This window comes from Arvicanthis niloticus, chromosome 4, assembly GCF_011762505.2.
Source record: "Arvicanthis niloticus isolate mArvNil1 chromosome 4, mArvNil1.pat.X, whole genome shotgun sequence".
In the NCBI taxonomy this organism is placed as follows: domain Eukaryota; kingdom Metazoa; phylum Chordata; class Mammalia; order Rodentia; family Muridae; genus Arvicanthis; species Arvicanthis niloticus.
This window is the reverse complement of record NC_047661.1, coordinates 82,160,089-82,187,684: the sequence shown is the minus strand read 5'-3', so window position 1 is coordinate 82,187,684 and position 27,596 is coordinate 82,160,089. Positions and strand designations below refer to the sequence as shown.

General features: G+C 42.1%; 1 protein-coding gene across 1 annotated transcript in view; it reads right to left on the bottom strand.

Annotated features, from left to right (window-relative positions):
- Positions 1-27,596, bottom strand: part of Dennd2c (DENN domain containing 2C) — a 69,211-nt gene that overhangs the window by 33,059 nt on the left and 8,556 nt on the right. Inside the window, exons 2-5 of the mRNA XM_034500005.2 lie at positions 7,088-8,071; positions 6,025-6,155; positions 5,307-5,419; positions 3,234-3,404 (exon numbers count right to left, since the gene is read on the bottom strand). Coding sequence (XP_034355896.1) covers positions 3,234-3,404; positions 5,307-5,419; positions 6,025-6,155; positions 7,088-7,884 — 1,212 coding nt within the window. The 5' untranslated portion in view covers positions 7,885-8,071. The remainder of the gene's footprint in view (positions 1-3,233; positions 3,405-5,306; positions 5,420-6,024; positions 6,156-7,087; positions 8,072-27,596) is intronic.

The following is a 27,596-nucleotide window of genomic DNA, read 5'->3' as shown; positions in this document are numbered from 1 at the left end:
CTGAGAACAGGAAGGGGAACAGTCACACACTGCAGGGTGGGGCTGAGTTATTTCTGCTCTCAGGAGTTTCTCCCAAGAGAAGATAATCTCGCTCACGGAGTTTTTGTCAAAAGGAGCGCACTCTGCCAGTGTGGGTGTAAATGCTGCAGCTAACTTTAGAGCTGTCATAAAAATGGGAGATGCAAATGACTCCACACAGAACTAGGCCTCCTCCCGTTCCACTCATCAATTTGCGCCTCAAGCAACTGCGACCAGATCATTTATTTTTAAATTGTTTCATCGAGGTGTCTATTTAGTAAGAGACACTCAGAATTCTTTCCCAATGCTGGGGAAAAGGTATGTGTGTATAAGAGACAGTCAGACACACAGAGATACAGACTGAGGAGAAATAGAAAAAGGAGCAGAGCCATGACATCAGCAAACATCTAAACAAGGGGCGGAGTAACTTCTCTGTGCCTACTTTTCTTTTTTCCTAAGACTCTAAGCTTAAGTATTCATCTTGAGGTAACACAATGCCAGAGAACTGTTCAGCCCACTGCAGGATGAGTCAACAGACTGCTGAGGAGAGCGCTCGCTCATGCTCTTTGTCCATGTCTCTTTACTGATCCGCAGGCGAGCCACTCCACAAGCAGAAGCATGTGAGAAGCATGCGCAAACCTTCGCCACATCTGTGTTTGAGTTTGTTCTCTTACAGGATCTCTGTAGCTGCCATTCAAGTAAAAAATTGCCAGTGTTTCTCACTGTTGCTCTTACAAAAAGGTAAGGAGGAAAATCCAAAAGAGAAAGATGCCTCTGTGGACCACAGAGAAGACTTTTGGGAGCAAACAAGTTTTAGTGCAGAAACACCCACGATAGCATAAATATTAAGTGGATTTACAAAGTAGAATCAAAAGTATGCCCACATATTTTGAAGGAAACTACTGCTCTGGGAATATGGGAGCAAGACACGACCTCCACTTCCAGTTATGAACCAGGAGCAGGAGCCTGAGTAGGAGCCTGCTCCTACCTCGCAGCTGCAGCAAACACTGCAGAATGCTCTAAGAAACCACAGAAAGCAACTGCTTTACTCGGCAGCCACAAACACTACAGCATCAGGGAAGCCACTATCAATGGCACACAGCCCTCCAGAGCAGAGAAAGGAAGGAAGGGTGGGGACCAGGCATATGGACTAGATCTGAAAGCAATTTCCCCTCCAGGAACAGCTGGAACAGTCAAAGAGGACATAAATGAAAACTGCTTTTCTTATGGAATATTCCTGAAGATGTTCAAAACACCAAAATTTGTATTGCATATGGGACATCCTAAAAGAACTTAAAATATTTTTGTAAGATTTTGCCTTCATTATTTTTAAATGTGGTGGACATCCAGCTTTAGCAGGGCATGGTGGTGCATGCCTTCAGTCCCAGCACTCAGGAGGCAGAGGCAGGTGGATCTCTGTGAGTTTGAAGCTAGCTTAGTCTACAGAACAAGTTCCAGGACAACCAGCTACACAGAGAAGGTATATTTAATCTTTCTGATCTGTTTTCTGTTCTCACTCTTGGACAGGCATCCTGCAGGAGCTTTCTCCTCAGGAAGATGGCTCTGGCACCCACTGAGGCCTCCATGTGACTCTAGTGCATTATGTGTTCATAAAACAAGAATGTAGACTCTTAAGGGATTCTGCTTAAAATTTCTGACCTTGAAATGGCATTAGCAACAACAACAACCAAAAACCTCATCTTCAAAGTGACTTAGAGACCAACCTATGATATATAAGACCTGTCTCACTGTCTGTCTGTCTGTCTGTCTGTCTGTCTGTCTGTCTGTCTCTCTGTTTCTCTGTCTCTCTCTTTGTCTCTCTCTTTGTCTCTCTCTCTGTCTCTCTTCCTTCCTTCCTTCCTTCCTTCCTTCCTTCCTTCCTTCCTTCCTTCCTTCCTTCCTTTCTTCCTCTCCTTTCTTCCTTTCTCTCTTCCTTTCTTCCTTTCTCTCTCTCACCCTTCCTTCCTTCCTTCCTTCCTTCCTTCCTTCCTTCCTTCCTTCCTTTCTCTCTTTCTTTCTTTCTGAAAAGAAAGAGTTGAAAGAGGTGATCCTATCACCTGTTGTTGGAAAGCGTCTGGTATCAGACTCAGCAATGCAGAAAACAGCACCCACTGGAAGCACTGGCAGCACCCAGAGTCTCCTCAGAGCTCTCTTGCTTGTTCCTTTGTGAAGAAGAGGACTAAGTCCAGGGCCTCACACAAGTGGGACAACAGCTTTAACATGGAGCCACACCATGGCTCTCTTCTGTCTCCTTTAACCCTACTGCCCACAATCCTCTGAAACAGTTGCTAATGCCATTTCAAGGTCAGAAATTTTAAGCAGAATCCCTTAAGAGTCTACATTCTTGTTTTATGAACACATAATGCACTAGAGTCACATGGAGGCCTCAGTGGGTGCCAGAGCCATCTTCCTGAGGAGAAAGCTCCTGCAGGATGCCTGTCCAAGAGTGAGAACAGAAAACAGATCAGAAAGATTAAATTAATTATGAGACACAAGATTTACCAAGGAACCAATCTGTTCATAGTCACTAACCCAAGAAACAGGTTTGACTTTTGTTTATGTTAAACAAAATGTGTGTGCTAAATGAATATATGACCTAGTTCACCTGGCATTATGGAAAACACTTCAATCATCTGATTTCATTATGTATCTATGTGCTATTCTATTGTTCCAATCCTGAAAATATCTTCATGTAACTTCACAAAAGTCTCTCCTAAAAGAAAATATAGCTACAAGTAATCTCATTAAAAAGTATTCTTCTTATTAACAGTTCCAGGCAAGATGGTGGAGGGGGCACTTAATGCATTTCCCCTCCCTTGAGGGCAAGCTCACTTGCTTCAAATGGCTTCTGATAGTCTCTAGTACCAAGTAAGTCTGGTTTCCTTTTTTCCACCTCTGAGTAGACATTTTAATCCTAATAAAAGGCACATATTTCATCATTACTGAAAACCTGTAAACCCTGGCACAAGGCTGCACTTGCTCTGGTACATAAATGAACTGGCATAATAAACAGACTCTCCTGTTGTTTGAGACTCTGGCATTTGCTTGAGATAGGCAGCTGATGTCCAACCATAGCCAAGACCACAGAGGCCTTTCCAAGTCTGATTCTAACAGCTAAGTTCTAACCTACTTTTCAGTTCATCCTAATGTTATTCACTCCCCTTTATTAAGATGCTGGGGTGAGATCTGAAGACTGAGTGTGCTGGACTCCTCACCCGTGGGAGATTTCTCTTTTTCCTGTTAGCTACTTCTCCAGCTCGGAAAAGTTTCCATTCCGTTAAGGTGACAGGCAAAGTGGTGTCCTTCGTGAGCTTTGTTCGAAAATATGCTTGAGAGTTCTTCAGTTCCATAGTCTTCCGCTGAAGGAACTGGGGTTTGGGAGGAAGCTACAACAGGAGACACACTGGTCAAATAAGATCTCTAGGGAATGCCTATGCTTCCAAACAAACTCAAAGATCCCCTGGAAAATAAATGCATATCTTTCCTTTAAACTCATCCCAAGTGGGGATCTGCAATTCCTTCTCATCTTAGTAATGTAGTTTCTTTGTTTTCTAATCCAAAATTCTACCCATGATCAAATTCTCAAGGGGTAATAGCTCATCACCTCAGCCAACTCCAGCTATGAGTCTGAGTTTCAGAGAGTGTGTGAGAAACTGAGGCCCAGGCTGACAAGAACTTAACAGGGAGCACTGGAAACTACAGAGAACTAAAAAGTGCCTGGCCTGTCTGCAGCCATGGGTTGTGACAATAATGTGACCGGATGGGGGGAAGTCATAAAAAAAAAAAAAAAAAAAAAAAAAAAAAAAACAGTAACAGTAAAAGGTTTCAGAACAAACAAAATTAATTTAATCCAGGCCGTGAAGAGTCTTTGGCAGTGCTCACCTGTGCTGCCTGGTGACTCCATGCAGCCTTGGCTCTGAGCACAGAGCATGAGCCCTTTGCACTGTGCATGCTGTCCCATTATGCAACAGCAGCACATGCCTAGCTCAGACTACTGCATGCTAGAAATTACAGTGTTCTCACTGTACATGCTCAGTGCTCTTTCTGCTTTTGCAAACATGATGGCTTAATTACAGAAAGCAGAGAGTTCAATATATTCCTGTTTTTGTGTCTTAGTGTGTGTTAGTAGTGGATTTTATTATGTTAGAATATTTGATTTTAAAATTCCTATTTGAGTCGACAACTTGAGTTTCATAAAAAAAATATTAAATGATGGGGCTGGAGAAATGCCTCAATGGTTAAGAGCGCTTACTGATATCAAGAGGACCTGAGTTCAGTTCCCAGCCCCCATGTTGGGGAACTCACAACAGTCTATACCTTCAGATCCTGCTGCCATCCAAGGACACAACATTTATGTGCACATACCCATGGGCAAATGATAAATACCCACATACATAACAAACAATTTAAACATCATGTAATAAATGTTGGCTTTCATTTAGGACAAAATTTCCAATTTCTGAAATAGCCACAAACTTCTATTATTCTGTATTATAGCAACAAATATGCAGTAAAGATTTCATCCTTTTTTCAGGGGTTGGGATAGAGGCAAGGTTGAGATAGGGTCTCACTATGTAGCATTGGCAGGTCTGGAGCTCACTAAATAGGCCAGGCTGGCCTCAAATGCACAAAGATCCACCTACCACACACTCAGCCAAGATTCAATTTTTTGCATACCCACTTCATTAGTATGCATATTTGCTTTTTGCCTTGAATAAATAACAAAATTATATATATATATATAACTGTTATAAAATATCTTTATGATTTATTGTCTGCAAAGGTTTAATTTGTATACCAATTACATACCTATATATCTGTGGTCATGTAAAAATTTCTTGGGTGGATGGGCATGGTGGCACACAACTTCAATCCCAGTACCCCAGTATTCTGGAGAGTAGGCAGATCTCTGTGAGTTCAAGGCCACCCAGGTCTACAAAGTAAGTTCTAGACCATTGGAGGTTACATAGTGAGACCTATCTCAATTTTCCCCCTTGGGTGAAATTTGAAAAAATTCAAATTGTTTTTTTAAATACTAATTGTATTTTTTAAATACAATAAGTTGTTTTTTTTAAAATACTAAAATTACCCAACCAATAGCAAAGCAAAGATACCTTTAAAAGAAACTAGTATACCATCTTTAAAACAAAACAAAAGAAAACACTCCCACTGACAATAAAATCTACCTTCAGTGCCCCTTAGTTTGGGGCCCCAGCTAAACCACCATAAGCTTTTGTATGACCATACATCAGAGTGTACATGCTCTTCAGTGAAGCCTCTGCTTATACCTTGGGTGTTCGGAAGGCACTCTTAGCAGGCGGCAGCCTCCATGCTGAAGGAGATCTCCAAATGGGGAATGACTGCACTGGGATATCTTCATAGGGATTTTCCTTGGCTGGATCTTTAAAAAACCACATAAACACCAATTAGAGGAATATAATTAAGTGGGAACGGTGACTATAGCTAAAGAAAAAAATGATTTTCTTCTACATTCTCATGGGGATGTAAGGTTGTAAGACCAATGGCATTTTGAATTTATACATCACTCCAATGTTCATCCAAGCTAAAGAACTTTCAGAACACTACACTGAGAACATTTACTTTTCAAACCGGGCGGATGGTGGCGCATGCCTTTAATCCCAGCAAGTGCCTCCAAGTGGGAGGCAGAGGCAGGTGGATTTCTGAGTTCGAGGCCAGCCTGGTCTACAGTGTGAGTTCCAGGCCAGCCAGGGCTACACAGAGAAACCTTGTCTCAAAAAACAAGCAAACAAACAAACAAACAAACAAACAAAACCCCCAAAAACAAAAAAACAACAAAAAAAATCAACTGAGTCATCCATGATACTAGTTGTAAAATTCATTAATGATGAGAAAATGTATACACCAAGTGTTTCCATATTAGAACACAGTTAAAACAAGATACATTTGATTGTAAAAGACCCCTGTACAATGATGAGCACCACAAACGTGCATTAAATTTAACTTTTTCAGAGCGTGAATACATACATATAATATCCTCATAGATATTATCCTCGGACTGTGTGTAATAAAGTGCTGAACCAGCATTTCTTCCAAGTTCTTCATGAATCTTCCGTGAGTTCCGAAAGTGCTGAATATCTTCAAATTCAAAGGATTTCCTTAAGAAATAAGATGTATTTTAAAGTTACACCTTCAAAAACTTTTATCTCTAAATGATAAGACAGAAATCGAAAAGACTTGGGTGTAAAATTATGAAGATGGCTGGTGATGGTACATGCCTTTAATACCACTAAGGAGGCAGAGGCAGGTGGATCTCTGTGAGTTTGGGGCCAGCCAGGTCTACAGATCGAGTTTCAGGACAGCCAAAGCTACACAGAGAAACCCTGTCTCAAAAACAAAACCCAAAAATAATAAATAATGTTTTTATTTTATATGTATGTGTTCTGTTTACATGCATGCCTGTGTGCCTGGTGCCCACAGATGCCAAAAGAGGGTGTCAGAGCCTCTGGAATTGGATGATTGTGACCTGCCATGTAGGTGCTGGTAATCAAACTTGGGCCTTCTGAAAAACATCCAGTGGACTTACCTGGTTAGCCATCTCTCCAGCCTCATGAATTACTCCCTAATTAAAAGTGAGGCTGAGGCCAGCATGTCCTAAATGAAGTCAAGGAACGGACCTGCTTATCAGAAAGCTCTTTTGGTGGTTGTGGAAGGGGATAAGACAATGTCTTGCTATGGAGCCCAAGCTGGTTTCTAAGTCACTATGTAGCTCAGACTAGCCTTAAAATTGTGCTGATCCTCCTGCCTCAGCCTTCCTGGTGATGGGAATACAGATATGCACCACGGTACCCAACCTTAGAAATTCTTGAAGAATTGGAAAGCCTTCCAGTGCTTTTAGGTGTTAGAAATCACAAGTATTACCTATACTTCTACATGTCTGCTTTCTCCTTCTACTTTGATTCTATGCTATCAATATCTCTATCCTCCACTGAAGCCCATATTCCAAGGTGGGAAAGAAACTTGGACTGAAGGGCAAAGCAGCCCAATGACTCAATGCACTACAATCACGGACTACACGATGAACACATACCTTTTGGACCTCCCTCTGATCTTCCCACCATATTTCTTTGGTTCAGGATCCTGAGAATAGGCCAAAGAAGAGTCTGCAGAGAAAATATTTTCACAGTACTTTTGGTCACAGTTTCTTTCTTTATATGGCACGCCATCAGATTCAGATAAATACCTGAATGTCCTACGGGGTTTGGGCAAAGGATTTACAGACGGGCCACATTCCTGACCCTCAGGTTCACAATAAATATTTTCCAAGCTCTTGGTTATTCCATAAGAACTATCCAGAACACTGAAATCCAGTTCTTTTTCTGTAGAGTCACAAGGTGCTAAGGCCAAATTTAAGACTTTATCTGGGGAAAGTCCTCCTATGCTTTTCCACGGTATCTGTGAGGTATAGAAGTTTCCTGGAGGTAGCGAAGCCTCCGGATCCACAGCAACAGCTTGGCAGCTTTCGATTTGTTTGACCCGAGCACATACCCGGCTGGAGTCTAGTTTAGTTTCTGAGGGGTGGGAGTCTTTACACTTCCGACTCTCGCTTTCATCCTCACTTTGGTCCCGGCTTTTGGTGTCTGTGTTCCTGGGTAAACCCCCATTCCTTTCCTCACCAGTGGGACGCTTATGAGGGGGACTCTCTTGGTGGCAGTTATTATACCTCACTCCAAAGTCCTTTGGGTGAAACTTAGCTGTCTTAGTTACACCGTTAGCTCTTCCTTCCCACTGAGAAATCTTTTGTTTGATGTTTTTGCAGTGGCTTCTGGACAGGGTCTGAACAGCAGACCGTGTAAAGCCAACATCCATGTTCCCGGTGGGGTGCATGACAAGAGTCACTCTTAGAAAGGTGCCATGACAAGTTAGCTGGAAAATGCTGTACTCTTTGCCTTGTCAGAACTGAAGCGCTCCCAGTGTTTTCCTTTCATGTTTAACTTGGAGGTATCTTGTTTAAAATAATAATTTTCATCACTGAACTTTGTTGGAAACAGCTACAACGGTACCATCAACGATCCTATGAAAACAAGACAAGAATACTAACTTAGTTTTATCATTTCTTACTTTAAACTCCACTGAACACTGCCTAGCCAGCACTAAATAATTTACATAGTATTTGTAAAACTTGTGCCTATAATTCAGGTCCATGAAGTCTACTAAGAAAATATTCCTGGTGCTATTTCTCAAGCTGTTAGCTTTAATACTCTGCTCTATTTAATACCCTGCAAAATATATACATTATTTTGTAATGAATCAAATGTTTTGTGTGTATGTGGTACGAGAGCAAACCCAGAGCTTTATGTTGCTAGACAAGCACTCTATCCCTGAGCTCTATACACCTCCGGCCCACAACTCTATTCTTTATTAATTGTTTTCTCAATTAAACAAGAAACAATGTAATATTACAAAAATCACACATAAGGCTGGGCATAGTGGTGCACACATTTAATCCCAGCACTCAGGAGGCAGAAGCCAAGGATCTCTGTGAGTTCAAGTCCTGGTCTACATAGTAACTTTCAAGCCAGAACTACATATGAAACCCTGTCTCAAAAACAAACAAACAAACAAACAAACACAGAATCAAAATAGTACCCCATTATTAAAATGTGTATTTACAAGTCTAGACAGGAACCAATTCACAAACACTTCAGTAGCTAGTTCCCCTCCTATCTTCTGTTACTCGGTACCATCAGCCCCTCACATATCCTGACTTATTTCAGCTGACTTATTAGCACATAGGCTTTCACACAAGCTGCTACAGGGACTCTCCAAAGGCATAGTCCATTATCCAGTCCTGGCTGCTTTCCCACATCTCTGCCACCTTTGACTCAGATCTGCAGTCACTTTTCTCATCCTTCCTTCCGCAGAGCTTCAATCAGTCAGCTCCATAAACCGCTTCCTCAAATGTGAAGACTGGCGGTCTGAAATTCTTCCTGTCAGTAAGCAGAGACTGCTCTCCTGCTCTGCTGCATACTGGGTATAAATAACAACCTAATCAAAACTTCCTGAGACAGGGCCATCCTTCCTCCTGCTTCATCTGCCTAGCCCTGATTAACAAGCAGGAAACTATCTTAGCCTAGCTCTGTCAGTACAGCTGATCAAAACTGGACCAATACAGACAGACAGACAGACAGACAGACAGACATGTGCGTGCTTTCTCTCTCTCTCTCTCTCTCTCTCTCTCTCTCTCTCTCTCTCTCTCTCATACACACACACATATACACTCTCTCACACACATACACTCTCTCACACACACAGTCTCACACACACACTCTCACACACATACATACATACAATCTCTCTCACACACAATTTCTCTCACACATACTCTCTTTCACACTCACACACACACTGTCACACACATACAATCTCTTTCACACACACACTCTCTCACACACACATACACACTCTCTCACACACATACAATCTCTCTCACACACTCTCTCACACACACATACACACTCTCTCACACACATACAATCTCTCTCACACACACATACACACTTTCTCACACACACTCTCACACACCCTCTCTCACACTCTTTCTCTCACACACACACACTTTCACTCACACTCTCACACACTTTCACACACAAACACACACTCTCACACACACACTCTCTCACACACACACTCACACACACACACACACACACAATGTACTCTTGCTAGAGAAGCTGTTCTTCAGGATTTCCATGACTTTCACTTAAGCCACGTCCACAAGTTTTTAAAATCATTTTTCCTCCTGTATGTTCATTGTACAATGAAGTTTCTTATGACATTTTCATACACGCTTATAAAGTACTTGATCACACCCCTCTACTCTTTCTTACTCGCACCCCGCCAGCTCCCCTATTTTACTTTCGTGCCCTCCTTTTCCCCTCTAGCTTCCACACTAAGGAAGTCATGTGATGTTTGTCTTTGTGAGCATTCTCACTAGTTTGTAGGAAAATTAGCTTTGCCAGAAAAGAAACTCTGGTCTAAGGAAAAAGAATCTTTTTTTAAATTAAGAAATTAAGCTCATGTGGGTGAAAGATTTTATAGCAAAAACCTCACAGAATTTGTGTATGTGTCTGTGTGCGTGTGTGTGTGTGTGTGTGTGTGTGTGTGTGTGTGTGTACATGCGCACTTGCCAAGTTTCACTCTGGAGCCCAGACTGGCCTCAAACTAGTCGCAATCTCCGTGTCCAGCCTCTAGAACACTGGATACAGGCATGAGCCACTGCACCCAGCAGGAGCTCCTGATAAAATAGTAACACCAAAGCATGACAGTGCATGACAGTGCATGACAGTGCTTTCAGCTCCTGTAGGTCAGGACTCCAAACACCCTTTTCTTGCTTCTGATACTTGGGAGTGTCTTTGACACTTGGATTTTCTTCATTGTAGACAGAATGGATCTGGCTTCAGAAAGGCTTCTAGACTGTTACATTCTGTTATTAACCCTTCCCTACCTTTCCCCTGGTCAACATGGGTAAAACTGACGGGAAGAAAGTGGAAACCTTCAGAGCTACAAAAGTCCTTTACACCTGATAATTTGACCAACAACAAATGGCTAAATCTGTAGAATTCTACCAAATACAAATTAGGCACACTGATGGTGACCAAGAGAGATCTAATAACAGAAGAGAGATCTTGTTTTTGTTGTATGCTTTCAAAAAGTGAATAAAGTACTTCAGAAGAAAGCTGAAAGCCAAGAACAGTGATAATCCCAGCACTCAGGTTGAGGCAGACGATTGTGAATTTGAGGCCAAACTCTGAGCTACAGAAAGACAGACATCCTACAGAAAGACATCCTATAGTCTCAACATAAAACACAGTTTTGGTGCCCTTTAACTACATTTATGACTGCACTGATAGCTAATTTCACAGTTCTAATACTTCTTTTTGCAAAATTGAAGGTTGTACATTGCTCTTTTTGAGACAGTGTCTCCTACTGTAGCTCACGCTGGCCTATACTTGAACTACAGGTGCAAGCTACCTTGTTTCCAAATTAGTTTATTCCTTTTATAATATAGCTTGTTTATGCTTACATACAGGCTATTTTTATATGGCCCTATTAAAAATAACTTGTCAAACAGAAACCACCACAGATATCTCATATTCTGCTCCATCTTCTTAGTATTTCCTCCCCATGTCTCTCCTAGCCTTCAAGAACCTTCAAACCCCATTCCCAACCCCACAGCCTCTTGTCTTGACCTCTACTACGAAGAGATCTTCTACCCCATAAATGATGGTCAGTTTTCAAGGTCTCTTCCAACCCTCATCTTTTTAGAAACTCTGTAAGTGTAGCCAACTTGTTCACATTTTCCTCAGATTGCTTTTTCAAGCTTGCTTATAGAAGCACATGCACTGAGAATGTCAGACAGTTTGAATGTTGCATCTTCTCTTAAAACCACAAGCACCAACCACAATAGCTTCTATAGCTATTGAAGAGCACAGAAGTCAGAGGCAGGACTCAGGAGAGTAAAGAGCAAAATGGTCACAACAGGTGGCCCACAGGTGACACTGCAGGAGTCAGCAGTTCCTTAGGAGAGCAGAAATAATATGTAAATCAAGCACTCTCAAAGTGTGAAACAGAATGTTAGGAGGGGATTTTAAACCAGGCTTCTTTACTTTTTTATTTTCTGTTGTTCTGGAGTGTATTTACTTGCATCAAATGCAGTTATCAGCTTAAAATAGCATTTATGTTCACCATATTAAAGAAAACCTATCTAAACCTAGTCAGGTAATTTCATTTCTTTTTGGACAAGAGAATATGGATGCTCAGTTTACTAAATCAAGTCTCATAGAGGGCAAGTGCCTTCAAATCCTTTACAACAACTACATAATGGACAAATCAGCCATAATCACTCAGAACACTTTCTTCTTTCCTTATTTTTTCCATTCCTGTGGAGTAGAAGCCTGTGCTTGACACCTGGAGTCTTCTTCAACTGCTCTCTATTCACACACTTACTGAGGCAGGGTTTCTGTTCTCACTTGACCTTGGAGTTCACCCACTCAGCTAGTCTAGCTTGCTTGCTTGCTCGACTGCTCCAGGGATTCTAGTCTCCACCTTCAAAGTACTGGAATTACAGGCTGGACACCACACCCACCTAGCATTTACATGGGTCCTGGGACCAGAACTTAGTTTCTCATGCTTGCAAAGCAAGCATTTTCCCCTAGAGCCATCTCTCAAGCTCCAATTTAGCCCACCGTAAAAGCTGACTCATTCGGTGATAAAGGGGCAAAATGGTTAATTTTATGATATATACATTTTACCTCAATTAAACAGAAACTAATGAAAGGATGAGGGAAACTCACCTGTAGCCATGAAGGATAAGAATTGTCTTGCTTGTGCAGCTACAAAACTATACAGAAGACCAACAATTTCAGATATTACACAACAGGAAATTGAGGAAAATGGCCTCACTTTCTCCCTGGGGACATTCCATAAAGAGGCATTGAGCTGAGGAGACCCCACAGGGAGTGGTAACCTCGCTAAGTTGAAGATAAAGACACTGGAGTCTGAAAAGATTAAAGCAAACAGAACTTTCCAGGCCAAGTCACCAGAAAGAGTGGGGGCAGGGGAAAGCTCCAGCAATTAGCACCAGACCCTCTGAAGCCCAGGCTAAGCATTGAGTTGCTAATGCGGAGGAGATATTATGTGGGTGGGCAATATGCAAACAACCAGGAGGGAACTGTAAACTGACTTTACAAGTTCATGCAGGCCCAGGAGATGTTCAATTTTCACTAGGTCAGTGGTCAAGCTCAGTTCCCAGCAACCACATGGCAATTCAGAAGCACCTGGTTCTTCAGCTCTGGGGGATCCAACGTCTCTGCCTCCTTGTGCACCTGCATGAACATACACTACCTATATACACAGGAATAACTTAAAGTAAAATAAACGTTTTCAAAATGGCAAGTTGAGTCATGATGGTAGCATTACTTTTGATTATATCCATTGCTAAAGCATATTTAAAAAAAAAGTGATAGACATGAATGACAGAGTTAGCAAAGACTTGAAGTCAACTATTACAAATATATTAATTATTTAAAGGGAAAAGATGACAACTGAAAATAGAAGAAAACAAAGGCCTGAGGCCTCAGTCAGCGAAATACTTGCTACACAAGCATGAGGACAGGAGTTCAATCCCTGGCACTCATAATTTAAAAATGAAAGCTAGGCATGGCAGTCCATATATAATCCTGGCACTGGCAGGCAAAACCAGGAAGAGCCCTGAAGATGGCTGGCTGGCTGGTTAGCCTAGGTACCGCAGTGAGATCCAGGGTCAGTGACAGGGTCAGAAAATAAGATTGAGGGACTAGAGAAAAGGCTCAGTGGTTAAAACACTGGCTGTCCTTCCAGGGGATCTAGGTTTGATTCCCAGTACCCATAAGGTGGTTCACAGCCATCTGTAACTCCAGTTCCAGGGGATCTGACGCCCTCTTCTGGCCTTCAGGCATATCAAGCACACAGGCACTATATAAACATGTATGTAAGGCAAACACCCATACACATGCAAAATAAAAATAATTTTAAAAATAAAACTAAGCCTTTAATCCCAGCACTCGTTGAGTCAGAAGTGAGTAGATATCTGAGTTTGAGGCCAGCCTGGTCTACAGAGTGAGTTCCAGGACAGCCGGGCTACAGAGAAACCCTGTATCAAAAAGACAAAAAAATAAAACTGAAAGCAACAGAGGGCGATGGCCAGCCCTAAGGCATGCACATGCACACACCACACACCACACACCACACACCACACACCACACACCACACACTGCGTTAGTATTAAAGGCAGAAACACGTAAATCCAGCAAGGCACTCAGAACGCTTGACAAGGGAGGGAAGAGTCACGGGGACTAGCACCTAGCTCCTTCTTGGATGCTAACAGCTAGCTCATGGCTACATTTAAAGAATCGCCTAGTAGTGGTGGCCCATGCCTGTAACACCAGCACTCAGAAGGTGAAACAAGAGGATCTGTGCTTGAGACTAGCCTGGGATACATCAGGGAAGGGAATGGGACCAGATGCAGAGGAGAGGACGGCTACAAGGAAAGAAGAGAACAAAAGAGACAGAGAATAAAAACAAGAATGAAAATGACAAGATAATGCCAAGAAAAAGTAAAAATTAGTATTATACACTCATGAATTTTCCTGGAAGATTCAATTTTGTTAAGACATTAAATTCTCTCAAAATCGACTCCCTAGCAGACTTGTTGCAGAATTGACAAGTTGATTTTCAACTTTAAACAGAAATGTAAATAGCTAGCCTAAATGACCGGGCAGAAACAGAAGGACATAGGCTCAGGGGACCAAAGCTCCCTGACTATGAGACATCATTACAACGCTACTAGAAGTAACGGACTAGAAAGATGACCAGAGGACCCGGGTTCCATTCCGAGCACCTACATGGCTGCTCACAACCATCTGCAACTCCAGTTTCAGGGGATTCAATGCCCTTCTGGCCTCTGTAGGTACCGGACACTCACATGGTGCACAGATATACACACTGGCAAAATGCCCATACAAATATAATTTTAAAAAGTTGAAAAAGCTACAGTAATCCTGACAATACACACTAGTAACAGGAGACACATGGACCAGTACACGTCACAGAGTCTGCATAGATTTTCACAAAGCAGGGAAAGAAAACCTTGAACCATTACTCAAAGAGGTGTCTACACAAGAAAAACACTGTGACCCATAGCATTTCAGAAACTAACGTGATGTACATCACAATCTATAAATTCTAGGGGAAAAGGAACAGGAAAAAAGAACTTTGACAAAGAACCCCCTACTCCTTTTTTTTTTTTTTTTTAAACTCAAAGTACTTTATTACAGTGGATCTATTACTGCTCCTAAAAGCTGGAAAAAAAAATTCCTACATGTTTGTTGTTGTTGTTTTGTTTTTTTAAGACGGGGTTTCTCTCTGTAGATCTGGCTGTCCTGGAACTCCTTTTGTAGAACAGGCTGTCCTAGAACTCACAAAGATCCACCTGCCTCTACTTCTGCCTCCCAAGCTCTGGGGTTAAAGTTGTATACCACCATTGCCCAGCACAGTTTTTTGTTTTGCTTGGTTTTTGTTTTTTTAAGGCATGAACTGTAAGGGAAAAAAAGCCTTTAAATTAGACTTTATGAAAAAATTAAAACCCTTAGCTCACCTAAAGATGTATATTCACAGAGACACAAACACTTGCAAGCACACACACTCACACAGAGAAACACAATCTCATACATACACACACACACACTCATACCCATTGTCACTCCCACATATGCACACACACCCACACTCACCCTAGAACTTGAATCCTGAGTCCAAACTGCACTAACACGTGGGTAAGATGAGACTTTACAAAGGACTATGAGCAGTCCATCTGCACACTAAGCACATGAAAGGATTCACACCATCACTCATCACCATTACATAACCCATCATCGGGCTAAGCACTGGAGCACTTGGAACTCTCAGACGATGGTGACAGAACGCTAAACAAGCACTTCAGAAAACACCAGAGTTTCTTACACCACATGCACAAGCAACTCTACTAGCCAACTTTAGGTGAAAGGGACACATGTGCTCACAAATACTTTTACATGGAGACTCAGAGCAACTCCATTCCTAACCTCAAACTAGAATACTTCAACAAACTGTAATATACTAAAGCAGGCATCCAGCAATAAAAGAAACAAAGTTACAGTCTGCATGACAACCTGCACATATGCCCCAGTCTGCTTTCTACTGCTGTGATAAACACATGACCAAAAACAACCTGAGGGGGAAAGGGTTTATTTCAAATTTCAGCTCACAGTCCATCAGGAAGAGAAGGCAGGACAGGAACTCCGGGAAAGAACTGAAGCAGAGACAGCGGAAGAAGGCTCCTGACGGGCTTGCTGGTAGGGTTTGCTCAGCCTGCTTCTTATCCAACCCAGGACAACCTGGCAAGGGATGGCACTGCCCACAGTGGGCTGAGCCTCCCATATCAATCATCTGTCAAGAAAATGCCTCCACAGACTTGACTACAGGCCAATCTGATGGAGGCAATCCCTTAATTAAGGTGCTCTCTTCCCAAGTGACTGGCTTGTGTCAAGTTGACAATAAACTATTAAGCTCAATATATCTTTAAAAATTATGCAGAAACAAAAGCATATATACTGCATGATTCTAATTAAATCAGAGTTCATAACAGCCAAAAATGATATTCACAGGGAGAAAGCAGGTCAGTGTGGTTGCCACAGGCAACTTACCACAGAAGACTGTGAGACAAAAATATACATGTTGGGGGAGGGGGTGTTTACATAAATGAACACATTTGCCGAAACTGGTTGATAGTTTAAAAGTAAGTATACTTAATCATAGGAAAAAGAGAGGTAGTATTCTCTGAAATTTCTATGCATTTTTACTTTTAATATGCTTTCAATATGAATGAGAAAAACTAACTTTTTTTGAGACGGGAGTCACATTTAGGCAGGCTCCAAATTCCTTCACTCAGTAATCTGGTCTCAGTTGGCTGGGTAGTTGAGACTATAGGCATGTATCACAATGAATGAGTGCACACACACCTACCTCTCTCTCACACACACATACACCTTTCTCACACACCTCTCTCACACACGCTCACATATCTCTCTCTCATGCACACACACACACACCTCTCACCCTTTCCCTCTCTCACACACACACATACACCTTTCTCACACACTTCTCTCATGCACGCACACATCTCTCTCTCATGCACACACACACACCTCTCTCACACAAACGTCATTATTATATGTGCAATAGTTTCATTATTAAACAGGGTGACTTAACTTATTTTTGTACTCATTGCACACAGGTTGTCAGATATTAAGCTCAGAGAAGTGAATAAACTGCTCAAGTTAAAACCCCAAGATCCTTCCTTTATTCAACAGTCAGTATTAAAAACAAAAGCAATTTCACCATTTTTCACTCTGCCATATTGAACAAGAAGACTAAATTTCCTGCATCTAACTGCTTAAGGGAAAACACCTCTGGTGTCAAATTTAAAGGAAATGGTTTCCCCTCTGTTAAAAGTTCAGCCCCCAGAATAACAGCAACTATTCTTTTTAACCAATAAAAATAAAGCAAAAATTATTCAACAGAGCTAACAGACACGTTGCTGTAATCAGTGAATGGCACTCTAGAGCCCATTTGACTACCTTTTAAGGTAATCCCCTGACTACCCTGGAGGCCACCTGACTGCCCTGGAGATCACCTGACTGCCTTGGAGGCCACCTGACTGCCCTGGAGATCACCTGACTGCCTTGGAGGCCACCTGACTGCCCTGGAGATCACCTGACTGCCTTGGAGGCCACCTGACTGCCCTGGAGATCACCTGACTGCCTTGGAAGCCACCTGACTGCCCTGGAGATCACCTGACTGCCTTGGAGATCACCTGACTGCCCTGGAGACCACCTGATGACTTTTGGTAAAACCTCCAGAACCTCAGTTTTCATACAGCCTCACTGCTTGGAGAGCAAAGAAAAATGTGAATTTAAGATGGCTTCACATTTGTAAGAATTCAGACCCTCAGGAAGAAGTGATTGTTCTAGACAATGTGCATTAACTATTCTAAACAACAGTCACTCTTTGTACTCAATTTTCTGCAGAACCTTAGTATCTTCCAAGGAATAAGGACTCGTGGATGATTCTTACTCTGCACAGCTGGAGTTGGACCAATGGCCTCAGGCAAAAGTTCTAGCACAGAGCTCCAATTCCAGCTGGAGCACACGCATCCTTCACACAGTCTACGAGTTGCCTACACTCTTGGTTTTTCTTGGTTCGTGGGAAAAGTGGGGAATTTGGTAGAGATGGCTATTTTAATAACACTTGTTTTATGTTTAGAGCCAAAGTAATTGTTTATCTGAAGAAAATAGCTGCCAGCTACTTAGCTACTAGAAGGAATGTAGCCAAATGGAAAAAGAATTGTTGTTGGCATCCTGAGGACGGCATTTCAGAAACAAGATTAGAAATTAAAAAAAAAAAGTCTCTGGGAAAAAATGTCTACCTGAAAGAGAGAGAGAGAGAGAGAGAGAGAGAGAGAGCAGCCCTCCACTAATTACTTTACAAGCAGCATGGTGACAAGGTAACATTTACTCTGTGTCTCCTGTGTATGGTACTTTAACAGGTATAGACACCACCCTGGTCACAAGGTGTATCTGAATCTCTCCCTGCCATATTTTTTCACTATACTGGAGATGAATGACTCCCCAGATGAAGGACTCTGAGGCTGGTGACACTGGGTTCAAATCTTCATGTGCTAACTCTGCTTGCCTCCACTGTTCTAACAACACAAGTAGGAACCTGAAGAGGCAGAGCTCTGGCACCACCTACCCTGCAGTCACCAGGACAACAGCTCTGTTGTCTAAGCTTCAGCTTTCTCAGCTGTAAATTTAATTAATCATGGAATTCCTACATCCCCTTAGCAGTGCCTGCAGTTCAGACCTGTGGATTCCTGCACCCCTTAGCGATGCCTGTGGTTCAGACCTTCTGGTAACAAATTTTCTCCACTTTCATTTGTTTAAAACAACTTACTTTCACCCTTCATTTTGGGAAAATAATTTTGCTGGATATACAATTCTGAATTGACAATATTTTCCTTTAATTCATTTTTTAATGTGTATGCGTGTTTTGTCTGAATGTATGTCTGGGCACAACATGCCCGCTGCTGACAAAGGTCAGAAGGGAGCATCAGATTCCCTGCAATTGGAATTATAGGTGGTTGTGAGCCACCAAGTGGGTGCTAGGAATCAACCTGGATCCCCTAGAAGATTAGCCACACCGCATCCCCTCCTTAATTAGTTTTTAAGACTATCATTTCTTTATTTGGACTTTCTTCTCTCCTTTCCTTCTCTCTCTGGTCCTCCCCACTCTGTGTGTGTGTGTGTGTGTGTGTGTGTGTGTGTGTGTGTGTGTGTGTTGGCAGTACCTTATCATCTGACCATCTTGCTGGCCCATAAAAAGCTTTGGGAGCTGAGCCTGGTGATGCTTGCCTTTATTCCCACACCCAGATAGTTTCTGGACTGGTGAGATGGTTCATTGGGTAAAAGGTTTTGCCACCAAATCTGACAACCTAAATTTGACCTCCAAAATTCACTGAGAACTTACTCCTGCAAGTTATCCTCTGACCTCTGAGGGAACAGGTATGTGTGCACAAACACACAGAGACACACAAAATAAGCAAATACAAAATAGTTTCTGTTTAAATGATAAAATTATGTGTGTAAATATTTCCTGATATGGCACAGGTTAAGATCAAGTTCATATTCCTTAACACAACTAAGCCTTTCAACTTCTGCCACTTATGTTCCTCGCCTACACGTGCTCTAGTCATACCAAGTAGTCTGCAGCTCCTGCTAGAACAGAGTTACAGCTCGGGCCTCACACAGAGTTCAAATCCCACCACATCTGGCTTTCAGCTGGGTAACTAAGTTACAGAACCCATCTAAATAAACTCTGCTTCCTTATCTAGAGGACGCTCACAATGCTGGCAGTAGAGATACTTTCTGAGTATTCAATAGGCGCTATGCACAGGTCTACCTTAACAATACTGATTTCATTTCTCTTCTCAGTGCTAGATAAGCAATCTACCACGGAGCTCCTTCCGCAGTCTGCATCTGATTGTTTAACAACAAACACTGGATACTACTTGGATACTACTGGAGACTATCTGCCTCCCTTGCAGATCTTGCAAGAGATCAGCCATGAGATGTTGTAGCACCCCTTTCCACAAAAGACAAAGATACTTCAAAATTTATAATGTGAATTTAAATATAAGGTATAAATACTGTGCAGTGCCTGGGATATTGTAACTGCTCAATAAATTTCAGAGCCTATTAAATTCTTTGTGAGAATCTACCTTTTTTACAGCATTGGCTATCGTGGGGACTGAATCTAGGGTCTTGCACAAGCTAAGCAAATACTCTACCCCTGAGCTCTAGCGACAGCCCTTTAATTGTATAATGGAACATGTATATTCAACAGCAAGTGCAAAGTGCTTCTGTGAAGCCTTATTTAACCCCCTCCCAGTGTTAGTCGAGCCTGTGTGTCTGCTGTACACGTCATCACACAGTGGCTCCCTCCAAATTTTAATTATTCTTACAGCAAATTATATATCTTTTCTGTGATCTCAGGAACCTTTATCCACTGAAGGCTTTCTTGTTGAGGATACCCTTGTTGAGAAAAAAAAGAAAAAAAAAAAAAAAAAAAAGGAATGAGATGGAAGGGCGGTAGTATGAGCTGTCAGGGTAAACAGTGCTGCAGAGGAGACCTGAAGTGAACCGGGACCTCCCAGTGTCACCCCTACAGCGGCATGAGAGGATGCTGAGCCATGGTTCAGAGAAAGGCAAACAAAATCTGCTTTGGAAGCATCCGTACGTCAAACCACTAAGCCTGTTTTTTTCTTTCTGTTTTTTCTTTAAAAAGTTTCTATTAAGTGTATTTATGTTGAAGTATTAGTATTTATTATTTAACCTCTAAGGACTCTGGGTTGCTTTTTTTTTTTTTGAGTCAGGGTCTCACTATGTAGCTACAGCTGACCTAGCACCTGCTCTGGAGACCAGATTGGCCTTGAACTCAAAGATTACCTGCTTCTGCCTCCCCAATTATAGGCCTGTGCCACCATTTTTTATAAAATATACAGTAATCAGTTACAGAAAATTCCTCATTGAACTTAGCAAAAAATGATTTGTAGCAAATGAAAAACAACCAAATAATTGGAGGAAAAGAATCAAACAAACAAAAGCAAGTGTCACCTTACTTCTACTCGTCAAAGTTTACCATCTTGGTGATGGCTACTTAGATAACCAATCCTCAAAGATGCACACACAGGATACATGCAGGATTTTGGCCTTTTGTCCCACTCCCATCAGAGTTAAAAGTAACTGAAAATGACTCCCAAAATAGCAAAGAAACTTCAAAAAAAATCTTAGTAAGTGCTCATAATACACAATCTAAATTTCTCAGTCACTGTACCCGACTGCAGAGTAAGAAGTAGGAAAGGTATACATTCTGAAGCGCCCCCCAGCCTTGGTGCACACTCACACATATGAATGTAGCTGGTCTTTGCTACTTTGTGGGCTCTTCTTTCCCACCTGTTATCCCGCCTCTCCCCAGTTTCACCCCCTATCACTGTATAGAAGAGAAAGAAGGATAGAGGGAAGAGAGTGGGGGTGGGTACCTAAGTCTAATTTCTTTCTTTTTGTTTGTCCTTTGAGCATGACTACTAACAAACCACAACCAACCCCCTGAATGACCAACAACCACCAACTCTACCTCCTGGGGCCCTAGCACTTATATATCCTCTGAAAAATTCCCAGAATTCCACATGTCACACAATTGCAAAAACTATCTGGAGCTGACAAAACCATGCCTCTGCTACAGCAAAGACAAATCACAGTCAACTGTTGATGACAGTTTGAAGTAGCCCCACATGTCCACACCTGGGATTAAAACAAAAGCACATTCTTATAACATTTGTATTTTTTAAAGAAACCAAAGTTCCAGAATTGTCACTACACATAAAGTTAAGTTTTGGGGCAATGAGATGTCTCTGTGGGTAAAGAGCACCTGTTGTTTTTTTCTTTTATGTGTATGTCTTCATGCACGTCTGTGTACCATGTGTGCAATGCCTGCAGATGTCAGAAGAGAGAGTTAGATTCCCCTGGGATGGAGTTAGACAGTTGTGAGTCTTCATGTGGGTGCTGAGAATTGAACCTGGGTCCTCTGGATGAGCAGCCAGTGCTCTTAACTGATGAGCCATCTCTCCAGCCCACCAATGGGATTTAGAAAGGTATACCTCTCAGTATAGATATCACAGAATCCAGAAAACACAGCCATGCTTCATAGCTAACCAAGCCCAGATACAGAGTTCTCAGCAGCACATGTGTGATCCCCTGGGCTCAACTTCTAGCATTTGTAAAACAGAAACCAAAGGAAAACACCTTCAAAGCCTCCAGGAATGTGAACTGGCTCTTCATTTAACTGCCAATTAGCATTTGGAAGATAATTCTGATTTCTAAAGTTGCGCTGGACCCTACAACCCAACACAGACTCAGAAATTAGATTCACTGGAACCCAGAGGCCAATGTGTGTCAGAAAAGGATCATTGCCAGAGAAGACATTCTGGCCACTCCTGCTTTCCTGCTCTCCTTCACGAGCGAAGGGATTTCTTTAGTTACAGATTGCCTTTGTGGTGCGAAAAGGTATTAAAAACTTTCATTCATGGAAAATGAGATACATCATCTTAGAAAAGGCAACACATGGCATGGGACAGCTTACATTACACAGTGATCACTCTAACAGTCAGTCAAGGTATCATAGATAGCTCTCAGAATGGCTATCATTCCGATCAAATATTCTGCTGGCTCTGAAAGTCATTGGGTTATTTTCTAAGGTACTTCTCCCTACTGCTGAGAATTTATAAACGCAATGCAAACTACACAGGTTTGGAGGGACACACCTTTAATCCCAGCAGGCAGAGGCAAGGAGAACTAAGTTTCAGAACAGCCAAGCCTGCATATAAGGACTGTTTTTAGAGCCCCCCCTTTCTCCATCTCTCCCCCTCACTCTCTCTCTAATTACTCTCTCCCCTTCCCCTTTCCTTTCTTCTTCTGTCCTTCTCTGTCCCCCTTTCTCTGTTTCTACCTCTTCCCAAGACCTCTTCCCTTCCTGCCAATAAACCTTCTTTATACAGTTCTATTGTATGGCTTGATTGCTCAGGGGGATACCTCGGCAGGGCCTGCTAAGACAACCCCTCCTAACACACCAACAAACAGAAAGTTAAAATGAATTCAAACCAAACGTCTAAGGGAGATGCCCTATGTATGCTAATAACACAAGCTGAGCCAATTACTTCCCTAGACTAAACAAAGTAATTACACTGACTAAAAGATTCATACAATAAACAAGCCTATAAATCTCAATTTAGCACAATACCAGCATTTTAAAAAAACATTCAACCAAACATACCTAAGGAAACAAGAAGATACTTTCTAAAAAAAAAAAAAATCTCCCGAGGTTGTTTTTGTTGTGTAGGGGGTTTTGTTTGTTGACACACATCTTTAGCCAGGCTGACCTCTAATCACTCAGGACCGGAGACTGCTCTTGCTTTGAGCCTTGGATACTCTCACCTCTACCCCCAACCCCACCCAGGTTCCTTGGCACTCAGGATCCAACCAGGGCTTTGTGCCTGCTAGGCAAGCACTTAAAACAAACAAACAAACAAACAAACAAACAAAACGAGCTATATACCCAACCAGAAAACTAACCCTCCCAAAGTTTAAAATTGTTTCCGGCTAATCCAATGATACAATTTATTACCCACATTATTTATTCCTCGTCCCTAAAGGAAGTTATAAAAAGCAGAGAGCGTCCTCTGGCAGCACAACTGAGGCCTGGCAGTGCTCTGACCAACTCAACCTACACAGGATCTGTCTGATCAGCCACTAAAAAACCTGTCATAATCCCTGAATTCTCAGCAAATAAAGAGAAAACCCAAGATGGAGGGGCTAGAAAGATGGCTCAGCAGTTAAGAGCACTGACTGCTCTTCCAGAGTCCCAAGTTCAATTCCCAGCAACCACATAGAGGCTCACAACCATCTATAATTAGATCTGATGTCCTTTTCTGGCATGCAGACGTATATGAAGACAGAGCACTCATATGCACAAAATAATAAATAAATCTTTGAAGAGTTATACAGGGGGCTGGAGAAATGGTTCAGTGGTTAAGAGCATTGATTACTTTTCCAGAGGTCCTGAGTTCAATTCCCAGCAACCAGATGGTGGCTCACAACCATCTGTAATGGGATCTTGTGCCCTCTTCCTGTGTGTCTGAAGACAGCTACAGTGTACTCACATATATAAAATAAATAAATCTTAAAAAAAGAGTTATATAGAAAGAAAGAAACAAACAAACAACAAAGTCAGTCCGTCCATCCAAGATGGGAAGTGGTGTGTTTGTATAGCAATACACTTAAGTGACAACAGTATAATGCACAGCGTTATGTGTACCAAGCACTCGTCTAACATCTACTGTCACTACGGCATTTAATCCTTACAACTGTCTTGAGAGACAGTGATTATTACCTATCATAGTTGTTTTATTAAGGAAAACACGTTTTTAAGTTTTAAAATGCTAACTAAGTTACTTTAGAAAAACGTAGAGTATTAGTGGTTTGAATACTAGCCTACCATCCTGTAGATGAGCTGGCTGTTTATGGTACCTTGACTATTAGAGTCCTCACTGTGTACACTGAGCTGGCTCATCCTATGTACTGCTATTCCTAAAATCCAAAAAAACTCCCTTTGCTGCAGATGAGGCAAGAGTGCTGGGAGCTCCCTCTCTGCCTGATGTAGAAATCTGACGGTGGTGGGTTTCCCCAGCACACAAGCCCTCTGCTTTCCTGTGAATTTAATTTCCGATCTGTGTTGGTTTTCTTCTTAGCCAAGGAAGCTGAGACTGGCTGAATTGGTTAAAAGTAGTATGGGCTCCTGTATTTAAGCACTGTGTATGTTGGCTGTAGACATAACAATATGGGTTAATGTAAGAGGATGTTATACGTAGCTTTTCCTGTCTCCTCTGAGCCTCTGCAGGGTTCTCCAAGGTCCAAACCCAAACAACAGGAGTCAAATGACCCACATCTAAGAACAGCACAAGGCTGACTCTGCAGTAATCACCTCCAGATCCTTCTCAATGGTGTGTGTCAACTGTGATGATCACACGGGACAACAGTAAAGCCTTTAAAGGTACAAGGGCGGGGGGGGGGGGTAGGGTGAGACCACTGTTGGCCCAGAACCCTGGGGGTCAAGGGAAGGGAACCTCATGATAACACTTGGTGCTTAACTAGGGTCCCAGAAAGGATCCCAGAAATATGTAAGTATGAGGACCTGATATCTGAAACCTTCCTAGCAGATAAAACAGCTGGTTCATAGCTAGATTTTAAAGCCAGTGTGGCTAGAGAGATGGCTTCATGGCCAAGGCCACTTGAGTCCCTTCTGGAAAACCCGAGTTTGGTTCCAAGCATCTGCACTGAGCGGCTCACAACTGTCTGTCACTGGCTGAGGGGATCCAATGACCTCTTCTGGCCTCTGGCACTCTCATACACATGGTATACACATAAATAAAAATAAAATCCTAACAGCTTAGGCAAGCTAGGTACCACGGTGCATACCTATAACCCCAACACCAAAGTGTCTGATGCAAGAGGATTTCAAGTCTGAGGTGACCCAGGGCTACATAGTGAAACTCCATCTCAAAATAAAACAAATGGATAAACAAAACTTGCCTCAGGTAAACAACCAATAAAAGTCACATATCCGGACTGGTGAGATGGCTCAGCAGGCAGAGGTGCTACCACCTGCATCAGAGTTCCTAGGCTCACATGGTGGAAAGAGAGAATGCCCCCCCCCCCCCCACACACACACACAGTGTCCTGGGATCACAAGCATGCCACAAGAGGGCCCACACAAATAAATAGGTAAATAAACTAAGTAAGCGTGTTTTAAAGTCATAAAGTAACACTAACAGTATCTGTAGAAAAGGTGGAAGTACTGAAGACAGGGACAGCTGCAGGTCTACCCCCGCCTACATAATCACTGGTATAATTTGGTGTTTCCTCCTGGCCTTTTTTTTTTTATGAGTGTATTTTTATGTAGCTGTAATTAGTGTATATTTATAATTGTAGCTTCTTATTTTTCATCTTAAAGCTATACAAAAAGATGGCAATTTTCAAGAGTTTAGGACATAAATCTATATACATTTTAACATGTAACTTCCCGTCTAGTTCTAAGCTAGGAGCTGAAAGCTGGAATTCCCAGTTTTCAACTCACATCTCCAAATTATATATTCTATATGCCTTGCATATTTCATCTCACTTGGTGTATTGGTTTGTTTGTGGAGGGTTTTTTTTTGTCACCTTGTCACAAATCTAAATATGTCTAGAAAGAGTGGCCCTCAATTGAGGAATTTTGTCCCTGAGACTGCCCCATGGGTGTGTCCATAGGGTGTTTTCTTGATTAATGATTGCTTCAGGAGAACCCAGGCCTCTGTGAGCAGTGCCATCCTGGGTAGGTGGTATCAGAAAGCAGGTTGAGCAAGCCATGGAGGGCAGGCCGGTGACAAACTCCATGGGCCTGCCTCTGCTTGAGTCCATGTTCTAAATTCTGTAGACAATGAAATGTGACCAGGACCGTACGCCAAACAAACCCTTTTTCCCCAAGTTGCTTTTGGCCACAGTGTTTATCACAGCAGCAGAAAGCACACTAGCACGCTGGCCACCAAGAGTGGCACCAAGAGTGAAACTTCTACCTGGTTGTCAAACAAATGTCTCAACTCCCTCAGCTTACCACTGAAAATACTAGAAACACCACTTACTGTGGGAATGGGATCACTAAGTTTGTAATATATCCAACACCTTCGGACCCACAATATCATTTTAGAAACAATCACAGTTATTATTAGGTTACTAAAAGCACTTCTCTCCCTGAACAATGGACCTCTAAAGCCATCAGAAGAACAGAGAAAGGCACACCTCTATCCCCAGTACGCCAGTGAAGGGTAAGGAAAGCCTTTGCACAGAAGAGATGGCCACTTGGGCAGGAGCAAGAGCTTTCCCAGAAAGGATGCCGGAACTAGAACAGAATGAGAGGGTACTGCATGGCTGATGGATGTGCTGTGTGGGTCTCAGGGCCAGAGGGGGGCAGAGCATGGCCAGGCAGATCTCAGCCTCTCACTCACACGAGGTTAGCAAGCAAACAGCACCCTGACTGAATATTACACAACTAATAAAAAGGACAAGTTAGATAAATGTGTGCAGATACAGAAGGATACACAAATAGAGAAAAAGCCAGAGGGAAACAATGCTGATCAGAGTAGAACCTAGCTGGCTTGATTCCTGGCATCACAAAATAAGCTGTTATCTACATTTTATATGTATCTTTAATAGACATAATCCCTTTTATTTTTAGTATTATCTAGAATTGCTTTGCTATAAGGTAGGTCTATTACCAAAACACACTGCCAAGTACTTTTCCAAAGTGGTTGGACCAAATTACACTCTCACCAGCAAACAGAAATCTAGTTCTGCCTCATCTCGCCACCCCTTGATCCCTAGACCCTCTGGTACACAATGGTATCCCATGATTCCAGTTAAACTTCTTTCTCATTTCTTTCTTATTTGTTTATTGAGATGAGGCCTCAGTACACAGCCCTAACTGGCCTTGAACTTGTAATCTTCCTGCCTTGGTCTCTCAAGTATTACAAGCAATATTATATGTGCATGCCACCATACCTGGCTCAAACTCATTCATTCTGTACCATACAACTCTTAACTGCTATACAATTATGATTATTTTCTAATTAATTTTATAAGCCATCATACTTTGTTAAATTTAGAATCTCATAATTCCAGACATATTGCCAGTCCAGAACAGGCCAGTTCTCAGACACTGAGTCAGTGTACATGTATCATAGATGGTAACTCAATCACAAATGTAGAAAAAGGCAGGAGAAATACCAGGAGTGCAGAGAATTATGGAAGCCAAAA